Genomic DNA, 12,519 nt, shown 5'->3' with positions numbered 1-12,519 from the left:
CAAAAATGGGCTTCCATATGAACCCACTAGCTGTTGAGATATTTAAAAATATGAAAGGTCAACCTCACAGTGATACTAAAAAAAGTGATAGTGTTACGAAAGTTAGCATAACTTGTTGTGAAAGTATTCATTATATCCTGGGCTAACCAGTCAACCAATGACATGGTTGGCATACCACCATAGTCGCACTTGGAGTCACCACGCTACTGTTGCTAAAGCTGTATTTTTGCACAGGATTTCCTTTTTGCAGTTTACTTTTAGCAGAATGTTTGTTCCACTAACATAACATGGGATTTTTTTTAGCGCCTTTTTTAGCAGCATGCCAGTAATGCTGCTTTTTATAAAGGGTAATATATTGGTAATATTTATAGATGTGTTCTGGCACTTGGAGAGGAAAACTGACATACCACAATAGGAAATTAGCAGTTGTGGTCAAAGATACAATGGGAGTCAGAGGGCACATGTTCCAGCCTATGAAAGTGGTGCTTTTACTTCCAGTTATTGTTAATGGGACGTACAAAATAACGCTAGGAATGAAGCAGCGGGCGCTATCTGCCGTCGCTGTGTCTCCTCGTAGAGACCCACAGGATAAAGACGCAGACACACACCCTACATTTTATGAGAAACTGTTATTGATTAAGAGTGCACTAACACATCTCAAAATCCTGCTGATGCCTCTGCTTCCCACTCTTCCTCTTTACAAAACCAGAGCAGGGTGACTCTGACCCACTTACATCCTGCTGTGACCCACATCGCAATTCTCTTCTTCTGTCCTCTGCCTGTGCAACATAACTGTATACTAACACAGATGTAGGATTTAAAGGAAATACATCAAAGAATTTAAAAGGAAATCTTTTTGTTAATAATCGGTTTTGTTAAATTGTTTGAAACTGGCTGATGGTGCACATTCTTGTCATTAAATCATAACCCGAAACTAAAAGTCAAACATCAGCAATGGTTTGAACTTTGCTGATGTTTGACTTTTAGTCAGCATATTTTTGATGCTGATATATTCAAAATATATCAGCATCAAAAAAACAAAAATGAAAACTACCAGAATTCATAGCAGCAACATTGCATTGACATTTAGGGGGAAAACCGCTTCCACAGAGGTGTTTGTCTGGAGCTATTATCGCAGTGGAACGATGAATGCTGCGTGTTTCCTGTGGGAGATTGTGCCGTGGCGATGGCCCTCACTGACAGTGACATGTGTTTCTGTTTCATGACCCTGGCAGCTAACTAGAATGTGGCACTCGCAAGTCAGCACCAACAACTTCTAATCTGGAAGAAGCAGAAAAACAGGAGGTGGATATATAACAGGAAGATTTCTGTGGCACAAGCAATGAGTGATGTGTAAGGGATGAGACCAACTGCTGTGCAACTTATAGCACTTATTTGCATAGAGATCTAGATTCTGACTGGCTGGCTGGAAGGCATGGATTAATTTTTGGTATATAACAAGTGTAGCTGAACACCTGTGCCACATGTCATTACGCACCAAAGATTCTAAGTTTTCCATTGATGTGAGCACAGAATGAATGCATGGTTAAATGTAGCTTGTAGACTAAAGAGTAGACACAGGTAGAATAGTAGAAAAGTGCTAAATACCAGCCCGGTGTCATTCCTTGCACACAAAAAATACCCTAACTTTGAATCATCAACAGTTTACTTTGTAAAATTAAATATCTAAACTCATACATGCATAAGTAAATGGCCTGTATTTGTATAGCGCTTTTCTAGTCCCTAAGGACCCCAAAGCGCTTTACACAACCTGTCATCCACCCATTCACACACACATTCACACACTGGTGATGGCAAGCTACAATGTAGCCACAGCCACCCTGGGGCGCACTGACAGAGGCGAGGCTGCCGGACACTGGCAGTTAATAATAAATTGTAATGAGGATGTTTTCACATTACTGATGTAAATATGTTCAGTTTAATCTCTAAGCATGTCATGCTGCACGCTGAGGAGCCCTCGTGAGCTCTGCTGCCTGCAGATTTCCTCAGGTTTGGCTGTTACTGGTGCAAAATGCCTTTGGCTCTTCTGCCACCTTGTGTTCACTCTGTTAACTGCAGGCCGCTTCATTTTGATTAAAAAACGCAGCACTCCTTGGCCCAACTTTGTGTGCATCACATAGAGCCACAGCCCAAAAAAATATAATGCTTTATTTTTAATAAGAGAAAAGAAAAAGAAAGAAATACATAATGTGGATTGCACAACACTGGACATTATATTCTTCATTTCCAGTTAATACTTGTACAGCTGCTGTTATTGTGTATATATTTATTTATATTTCTTCATACATTCTTATATAGTTCTATATTGTGTATTTTGTTGTACAGTTATTTTCAACTTTAATTTATATATTTTATCTTATTCTTTCCCAGTTAAATTTACCCTTCATTCTAATTTGTGTTGTACAGTTATTTCATTTTTAACCTTAATTTATATTTTATTCCTTCCTAGTAAATTTACCCTTTTTAATTTTTCATATTTATTTCCTATCTTATTCATAGCCTTTTCCTTTTTTTTTCCCTTTAGGTCACGAGCAGTTGTCCAAGCATTTCACTACATATCGTACCGTGTATGACTGTGTACGTGACAAATAAAATTTGAATTTGAAATTTTGAATTTGAATTTGAAAAGAAAAGCATGTGTTGCGGTCCTAGCAGGGCCTCCTCCTGAAGTTGCCTGTGTGGGCGTGTCCTACCATCTCTCCTGTGCCAAAGGTGCCACCTTTTTCTTTTGTGCAGCTGTGAGTGGTTGCTGCTAGTGAGCTGCGTGTTTGTGTGGTTGCCGCTAGTGAGCTGCTCTTTTTTGACTTACTTTTTTTGACCAACACTTGAGTTTTGTTTGTTTCCTTAAATGGTGATAGCGGCTTGTCCATCTCTTTTAGTTGAGCTACTTTAATAAAACTCTTTAATTTGACCCTTTTGCCTCCTTGTCTCCTTTTTCTGACCCGGACACTTTTTGTTACCTTCCGTCATCGTCTTGACCCTTTTAGGGGAACGTAACAGCTGGACAATCTAACTCAAAAACACACAGTTAGCTCGAGGTGTGATCTGTTTGCCTCTCAGCTCTGATTTACAGCTGAACAAAAAACTGTAGCAAGAAATAATTATTTACCTATAATTATACAATAATCAAGAAATTACAGTTCAACAAATTTATACATAGTAAAATCATAAATAACATGCATAGAACATTACCTTCGTAGCTTCAAAATTCCTTGGGTTTGAGCTGTTGTCCATCTTTCCTTTGTCATTGTCCAGTCACTAGCACTTGGATGAAACTGAGCATAAAGTATATTCTTTTACACCTTTGATTAAAAAAATGACTGCTATTGTCTTCTGTCAGGCCATCAGTAAACACACATGATCCATCAGCATTTGAAGTGTGCTTCCTGTTTTAAAAATAGTAAATGGTGATCAGCACAGCTGTGAATGCTTCTAGAGAGGGTGCACTGTATAGAGATACTAGTGACCCATCACTCAAAATGATGTTTCCTGACCACAAGGACAAACTCAACATAATCTTTGCTGCCTGGACATTTTGAAAAGAATCAGTGAGTGAGATTTACTCACATCTGGTGAGGCAAATCCACAAGCAATGGAAGTAGTCTGATCCAGGCTAGTGTGATATGCATGACACAGACTTATTCCATCAACACAGCTTATGGTAGCATACAAAGAGAGACTCCACGTCTTCAACTCTCTCACTGTTTCTTAGAACTTTGTTTGTTTGTGACCTCTTGTATCTTGTGGGTTTATGCTTTTATCATTGGTAGCCTCTACAGGTTGCTGTTATAGACTGCTATGCCATAAGGGTTGCTAGATTGCTACCCATGGCTGATGTTAAACTTAGTCTGATGATGTATTTGTCAAATCCTGAAGAAGCTTTTCAAATTGATATATGCTGGTTTGTTTTTTGTCATTATCCACAAAAAATAAAGTTAAAATATTACATCATTTCTCTCAGTATACTTCCACCGCATATATACCACATTTGGAAATATTTTACATATAGTGCTGTTGAAAGAACCTTTTTCCCCTCTTCTTGATATGTTATGTTTTGCATAATTATCCTGTTTGCATATTATCATTAAACACAAAAGTAAATACAAAATACAGTTTATAAATTAAATTTAAATTGTAAAAAACTTATTTCAAAAGCTATATTTCAACAGTGATTGTGAAGGGAAAATAAGTTCATCATTATAAGGTCACATAGGCCTGCAAATTTTTATGGTATTTATTTTCTGTTGTAAGTTGGTACAGGAGAACACAATTACACACAATTATATTGGCAAAATTCATTTTTCACCATGACAATGATCACAAACTCTCTGCCAGTTCAGTAAATGGCTATCTGGATAGAAAAACACAATGGACCATCATAAGTCATGACTGTTCGGAGCTCAGGCCTTAACATTATTGAAGAAGTGTGGGATCATCTTTACAGAGAATGGGATCTGAGCTGATACAGGACGGTGTATTATTGCAGGGTCTACCTTACAATATAAAGCACCTTGAGGCGGCTGTTGTAATTTGGCGCTATATAAATAAAATTGAATTGAATAAGCCTCCACATATCTCAGAAATACTGAGAGAAAGTTTCAGCCAGCAGAGACATTTACTTAAGTCTGGTTGTCTAGCACAAGGGTGTGAGACGTCACACCTGGGTGCAGCCCATGTCTGAGTCCCAAAGCTATCATTCAGCTCTCCATACAGCTGATGAGCATGGGACAGACACTGATGAGGGGTTACAAGTTCATTCTCAGGGATCTTAAGAACTGAAGATTCTTATTTTTCCTCTTAACATTAGGCATGCACCTCCTTTCTCTCCCCGTTATCAAGGAGTTTAATAGAATAATGATGAAGTGACACTGAACTAAACAACTGTTTTTTGTCACTTTGTCATTCAGACTGTTCTAAAAGCCTTATATGATTTTATAATGTAAGATGATGTTCAAAGTCAGGAATATGATCCAATATTTCATAATAAAACCACGAATTCAAATCAAGAAGCTTGTTGTGAAGCCACAATGCTGCAGTACTGTACCACACTTCTAAATGGATTATTTTTTCTGGAGCCTTCTTCAGAATATATCACACAACATATTATAATACTGTACAGATTATCTTTGTTATAGTACAGCCTGCACATGATTGACATGGAGTCAGAGCAATAAGGGAACACATAGTTACATTCAGCTATTTTAAATACCCAAAATACCCATTGCTAGCTTTACCATATAAATATATCACAAATAACAAAAGCCAAAGATATTAAGACATACCCACTACCCCAGCTTTTGTTAAATATATCAGCAGGGTAATATAGCTGTAAACAGTATACAAAAAGAGGACACAGTTGTACAAACCCACAACATGATTCAGTGTGCCAGTCTGCATGCAAAATGCCAGCAATGATAAGAAGTCCTTTACTGAGGTGCTCTGTTGGGTCTGTTCAGATGCATGTTCAGGAGGGATTTTTCAACATCTTGTTCCCATTATGATCGATTTGGACCAAACAGTTTCAACATTTTGTTTTTAAAATCTCTCATCTATTTCTTTTACCATAATAAAATTTCCCTGCTCCATCCATATTTATTTGAGTAGATTTTTATTTATTACAATGTATTTATTCTAATCTTATACTGGGTCTAAGAGCAACCCCTCAGTTGAACCTTTGTTTCGAACAGATTGTTTTAGCTCTCCTGTCCTTTTGTTTAAGCCAGTTTCCTTGGAAAGGCTCTCCTTGTATACAGAAGGTTTCCCACGGGATGAGATAGCTGCTTTTTCTGACATCAAACCAAGCTGAGTAGAGGGAACTGTCTGAAATAGCGTGGCGGTCTGAAGACTGAATTTTGAATCATACAACTGTAAATGAGCTTCAAGCCACATGAGATATAAAACAAGGATAAGCTGAGGTCACCGTCCACATTAATATAATAAGGCTTTTGAACTACTGTTAATAATTATGGCATAATAAATAAATAAATAAATAAATAAACAATGTTTTCATATTTTACACTTTCAGTTAATGTGAACATGTCTCTCTTCCTTTTATTTTTATTTATTTATTTAAATAAATAAATAACAAATTATTTATTTTATCAAAATAACTAAAATAATAATAAAAGTCCTTTTATTTTTCTATGAAAGTCCTCGTACCGGAAGTTGCACACTACTTCCGGGTCGCGCTCGCCACACCGTTCCACATCATGGCGGCCCTCTTCGGATCTACCGTACTCCGCAGAGCGTGGCTGGGACCTTCCAGCCTGTGCTGCAGGACACCGGGGGCTCCTGTCTCTGCTGCCGGGCTCCGGTTTGTGAGTAATGCTGCTCCAGAAGATAATCGGTCGCCGATAATAGAGTCCACGGAGGAATACAAGTACGTTGAGCGGCTCATCCCCTCATCACGGATTCCCACTCCGCCTAAACACACCGGTCCTACCCCATCGGGCTGGATCCCTCCTGCGGATTCACCGCCGTCTCTGCCCTACGTGATCCGCCGCTCCCGCATGCACAACATCCCGATTTATACCGACGTGACCAATAGCAACCGGAAATTAACGTTGATACGGAAAGTGGAGGGCGACATTTGGGCTCTAGAGAAGGACGTGAGGCAGTACCTGCAGGAGGTGACGGGAAAAGAGCTACCTACACAGGTCAACGAGGTCACCATGACCCTGAAGGTCAAAGGTCACTTCGATAAGGAGTTGAAGGACTGGCTGGTCAGCAAAGGTTTTTGACTGAAAGAGCTTCAGTTGCTGGCATCGACCTGCTGAAGGGACAGAGAGCCGTGGAGGAGGAGGCCTGTCAGCAGGAGCACACTTCAAAGCCTGCTTCAGTCCTTATGGAAGCGAGACTGCTGACCTGGGCCAATTTAATGAACTCTTTGACAGCAGTGAGATGCGATGTGACCACTGAGTGTAAAATGATGCAGGCCAGTTTAAGTCATTGTGATTAAACATTGAAGCATAGCAACTGTCTGTTTAATGTCATCCATGCTTTCTCCAAAAATGATGTAAAAAATCTCGACTCACAGTTTGTAGATTATTCAGACTGAGACTGAGTGCGCACAAACATTAAAATTACCTGCTTTAACAGTGACACTTTTCTGTGGAGGTCAATGTGCAGAAGTGTTACTGGTGGGCGGTTTGTTTGTTTGTTATTTTCAGTTTGGCCGACAAGATGACGTCAGATGTCTGTGATATGAGTGTGACAAACGCTTTCAGCCTTAAAGGGTCCAAAAGCATTTATTCACTAATGAAATTCACAAATCTCTACATCAACACTGAGTGCAGTACTTTCCCAACATGTCAGTCATGCTCATATTAAAACAGGGTGTATGACTCCAGTGAACACGCACCTCTTTCTGTCCCTCACAGTTAAAGAAAGAGGTGTGTGGTCCTGTAATGATAGCTGTGTTGTCTGTGTCTTAACACAACCACAGCTCAGACCCTCCTCCATGATTTTGATGAGTCTGTCACTCTAAACAACATCATTAATTTAGCTGAGAGAGAAAGTCTAGAATTCACCTGATAACCTTTTCCAGTTGAACAGCTAGTGGAGAAAAAAAAGAAGAGCGAGGAAACAAATATTAAACAAACTCTAAATGTGAGCGTGAGTATTAAAACTGACGGCTCCAGTAGCGAGGCTGTGTTTGAAGCTGCTTTACCTCCTCGCTCATGGACTCAGAAGCTTCTGACACTTCCTTCAGCATTTCCAACTCCTGACAGATGCACACACACACACAAGAGGACAGAACATGTCACTGTGTTTTTGTCCTACGAGACCAGCTCTGTTGAAGCTACACCCAAGTGTTACTTTATTGGTTACTCCGACCTGATATCAGTCCTGCAAAGCATCCTGACTAACTGAAGGTTCAGCTTTTGTTAAAACTGTTTCTGAGACGTTTGGACAGATAGATTCAGAATCTCTGTGAAACACTTCCAAGATAGTAGACACTTCTAAGTAGTGCTGCCAAATAGATAAATAGAATTTCATGTACAACAAGCCTGGATAAGCCATTAGTATGACCAGCTGCACTGCAGCACCAAACCTAGGACCTCGAGAGGTCCAGATCAGTCAGTAAAATGAGATGAATTGAAGCCTAGCAGGCAGAGGTTGGCTGTATGGCTGCCTGTGTCTGCACACCTTCCCATCAAAGTGTCACTAAGTGTAAGTTTCAAAACAGCTGAGTTATAAAAACAGAACAATCAAAACACCATTCAGTAGTTAAGTAAAGGGAACATAATCTAGCTATAGAAACTGGTTTTTGTTTCTGGCTGTAAAATCTGAACCACGTCTTCACTTAGATTGTCGGTGTTTCTATCCGTGTCTGAGACTGGAGTTTGGGAAAAGCTTCATTGCACCCTTCTGACTGACAGCAGGTACTAATGATAAGTAAGAATAGAGAAGGGTGTGGGCACGAAAATGAGAACAAAAAGTGTGTAATGTGGGAATACAATCAGTTATAAAACTAAAAGGGGAGTGTATGAGGTGCAGTCCCACTCCCAGAATTAAGACAAAATATTTTAATTTCACTAGCAGGGAACACATCCTCAGTTATAGTTTCTTGAAAGTGAATGGTGGATGGAATAAACTTTAAGATTGATGAAAAAATATATAAGTGGTAGGCTTCCAATGACCTTAATGAGTTGGTCGGGGATTCTTTTGCGTGAAGCTGCTCTCCTTGTATGTACCCGTCCCAGTTTAGAAGGAAAGGCCAGAGAAGGGATCGGGAAAAATTCCAGGCAATGAGAAAACTTAATGGAAGTCTGAGTAGGACCAGAATCTGGCAGCAATGTGGCCGGACTCAGTGATGACTGGAGGGTCTGAAGGGGAAACTTGCTGGGATTTCTGAAGCTGGAGGTAACAGGCTAACTGCTTTCAAGGACTTGGGAGTTTATCTTGAAGTTAAACATGGGCAGGGGGCTGCTGCTTGCAATCTTATGAAATTAAGTGAAGGCTAGAGACCCACCCATGATGATCTGGATTGAATTTGGTTAGTTTCAAGTCTGAGCAGCGTAGGAATTTGAAGAAAGCAAGCTGGGAGTTCAATTGGAAGTGCTAGCTGGACTCAAAGGGCTATTTAAAGAGTTAAACAGTTTACTATTCATTATAGGGAAACATCAAACGGGGGATGTAGTCGCTGTGGAACAGGTGAAACCATTGAATATGTTCTGTTGCGTTGTCAAATTTATCAGGAAGAAAGAAGCCAACTGATTCCAAACCTAGGGGAAAACAAGATTAAGCTAGATATAAAGGATTTACTGCAAATGAACTCCAGAAATTGTGGTTATAAATATTTTGTACTTGTAAATCAAATGCATATTTGTGAACTGAGTTTTGTAACTAAATGTGTACTACAGTGCGCAAAAATGAATTACTGGGTCATCAGGGGGTCTTGAGGGACATTTATAAAACAAAAAAATCCCACAAACTTTAAAAGTGCACTTGAAAAGCTCACACAAGAAGGTTAACCTAGCTTACCTAGAAGACCTCATCAGGGGGAGCACACTCCCCCTCTTTTTAGAGTTCACCCACTTAACTCGCATCCCAAGAAAACAGCTAACCCCAGATAAGGCAGCGTGATGTATCCCGAGATAACAGGACTGAGACATCTAAATAAAGGTGTGAAACAATCGCCTTCAAAAGGTTATCAATTGACTTCAACCAAAATTAGGACCACTCGGTGCGGCAAGAGTTAATAGTTATTAGTCTCAACACCCAAGGATAATTAGAAGAGCATGACTGATATGATGCAACTGAGATTTTGTTACACTTAACTTTTGCAAAACACAAATAAAACTAAATTGAAACTAAGGATTTTCAGAAAATAAAAACTAGACTAAACTAGCAAAGAATTGGTAAAAACTAATTACAACTGGCAAAAAATTGAAAATCTGGAGTCGAAACTAAATAAAAGATAAAACCTAATGAAAATGGCGAAACGTTTAAAACTCTGGTGCAGAGATTGGCAAATCTGACCAGGAACGTTATAAAATTGATTGTCAGAGCAGTCAGCGTTAAAGCCACTTTTGACAGTCCATACTAGGATGGCATTGGACATCTTGGGGGTGGAAAGGGGGTTGGTGTGACCAAGGTGTGGTTTGGCTTGTCGTATGTATATTTGAGATCATATGGCTCTGGATGGACCAGTTACCAGGGCATGGAAGGAGGACAGACTCATTAAAGGAGGAGAAGGCATTTCCTGGGATTGGAGATCCTCTGGGTGAGTGGTTGATTAAAAGCATGCATAAAATAGAAGTTATCTGTTGTTATTGATTGGTAATAGATTGATAATTGGCCACATTTACAGCTGTATTGACTTGTTGTGGACGTAGTCGACTTCAGGTTTAAACACTCTCATTAACAGGTTGAAAATAGTGATATTAAAGGAAGAGTATGCAGCGCCACCCTGTCAGACGCCAGTGATGGTGGAGCTCACTGATGAATCAGGTGAGCTGGATTCATGGCTGATTCAAAACTAAGATCCCCCTGCTGTGGTCAGTAAGGGGAGAAAAGGGGGAAATAAAATCAAGAATTAAAGAGGCATTTATAAACGTTTAGGTGTCAAGTGAAACGGGACAAAAGGGGGTGTTATACTGTTATTTTCAATGTCAGCATTATTATTGTATGAGAATCATGCAACAAGCATTGCATCGATGATCATTTATTGAAGCTTTTGACCTTATACTAACATCTGTGTTCCTGTGATTGTTATAACCTCTGATGAATCTTCCATTTACAGGTGTTAGGATAATGATATAATTTTTCATTGCAGGTGTAACCATGATCATTTTTATACATATTGCAACTTGTTGCTCATTGTAGAGTTGTGCTCAAGTTAATAAGGGTTAAAAGCTACAGTCAGCGCGAATGTCTGACTGATCTATTGAGGGGAAAGGCTTCGAGCATAGAAGGCCGCACGCGCTTACAAAACACTGATATCATGTTATTCTTTGTGATCTTTTCTTAAATTATGTCTTTAAGGTTAGTTTAAATAGTGGCAGTTAATTAAACGAGATTTATTAAAATATTAAATACCTGAGTCAGAACGTTACACGCGGATCACCTTAAGAGTCTGGGAAACTTTGTAGCGGCCTAACTTTTTTTTGAATGTTCTAGCTCCGTTGATTTGACACATTGAAATGTGTCAAAAAAGGGGGGGAAGGTTGAGCTTTAACATCAAACAAGGATTATTTGAACATTTTATAACCTTTTAGAGAATCAGTGAAAAAGCATAAACTATCACTTTCATGTTTAATCATTACTCATTGAAATGAACTGAATAGCGTTTAGAAGATTTGTTAATTTTTTGTCTTTTGTTAAAAAGAGGGGTTTCAATAATTTTCAGACACACCTTGCAAATGTGCTTATAACGAGTTGGCACTCGGCCTTTTGAAGGTCAGAAGCTTCGTTCGGCGTGACTGTCCGGACTGATAAAGTGTAAGAAATGCCTTGAGTGCGGAGGGCTAAATGCAAACACTGCTTACACACACATAAGATATGATTAGAATAAGTCCCTGGGACATTCTGAATGTTTTAGACCAATTCTGAATCACTAGAAGGTCAGTAGATGACAACATTAGATTATTAGGGTTAGGAAGAGAGGTGTTTTGGTTTTCTGTCTCTTACAGAGCAAGGAACAGACACCAGACGAGGTCACAGAGATGCGAGGATCCTCCGTAGCAGAGTCAGACACAGTGACTGCCGAGACATCAACTGGGTCCAAGGGTCATGGCGTTTGGGCTCCAGCTAGTCACCACAAAAGGATGGATCCCATAAACACAGCAATAACCATGAAGGGGTTGGCGGAAATCCGGGAACACCAGACCAACGAAGTTCGAGAGGCTTTTGGGCAAAAAGGGGACACCTTCCTGTTCCTTTTTCTGGAGAATACACAGATCGTTGTTTGAAATCGGAGCAGAATAATCCCCTGATCTGTGTTACGACTGAAGGGTTGTCTAACCCCTAAGGTTGGAGAATTAAGAGCAGAGGATCACCCAACTGGATGACACTGGTAGCTGCAGCAATAAAATAAAGGTTAAGAGCTCTTCGGACAGAGGTTCTAGTCTACGTCTGAATGGTATAAGGGAACACCAAATAAAGCAGTGGGAGACAAGGACATTGTCATCTGGACCTGCTACTGTTGGAATCCTAGTTTTTCTTGCACCTGACTTGCGTAAACACAGAGGTCATCTTACATATGGTTTGCCCCTCAGGGGGACAAAGGACCTCAGGAGTGAGAAGAGATGAACCCGGCCACACTGGGCTACAGGGTGTTTGTGAGGTCATTATTCTAATGACCTCATCAGGGGGAATTGTAAAATTATGATATTATTTTATGCCATGTTATACCCCTAATTAAAGATTGTGAATTATTATGTAGTTTTAGTTTGCATTATTCTCCTGAATTAGAAGAAGCTGATAACTATTGCATTAGTTAAACTGATTTGCATTACATTAAATTGCTGACTTGTTGTGAATGAATGATATTGT

At 39.6% G+C, this 12,519-nt stretch overlaps 1 protein-coding gene across 1 annotated transcript; it reads left to right on the top strand.

Moving 5' to 3' along the window:
- Nucleotides 1-6,202: 6,202 nt before the first annotated feature.
- Nucleotides 6,203-7,122, top strand: mrpl49 (mitochondrial ribosomal protein L49). Its single transcript, XM_085260814.1, has one exon. It carries the CDS (start codon nucleotides 6,231-6,233, stop codon nucleotides 6,759-6,761), a length of 531 nt encoding a protein of 176 aa, XP_085116940.1. The 5' UTR covers nucleotides 6,203-6,230; the 3' UTR covers nucleotides 6,762-7,122.
- The last annotated feature ends 5,397 nt before the right edge of the window (nucleotides 7,123-12,519 follow it).

Source organism: Mchenga conophoros, linkage group LG20 (genome assembly GCF_057382185.1).
Source record: "Mchenga conophoros isolate Kocher_MC1m ecotype Shallow Benthic linkage group LG20, M_conophoros_male_GT1.1, whole genome shotgun sequence".
Lineage (NCBI taxonomy): Eukaryota > Metazoa > Chordata > Actinopteri > Cichliformes > Cichlidae > Mchenga > Mchenga conophoros.
This window is presented reverse-complemented; position numbering and strand designations above follow the sequence as displayed.

Excerpts from the sequence above, each read along its gene's own strand:
- mrpl49 (XM_085260814.1), top strand. The coding sequence starts at position 6,231 with ATGGCGGCCCTCTTCGGATCTACCGTACTCCGCAGAGCGTGGCTGGGA.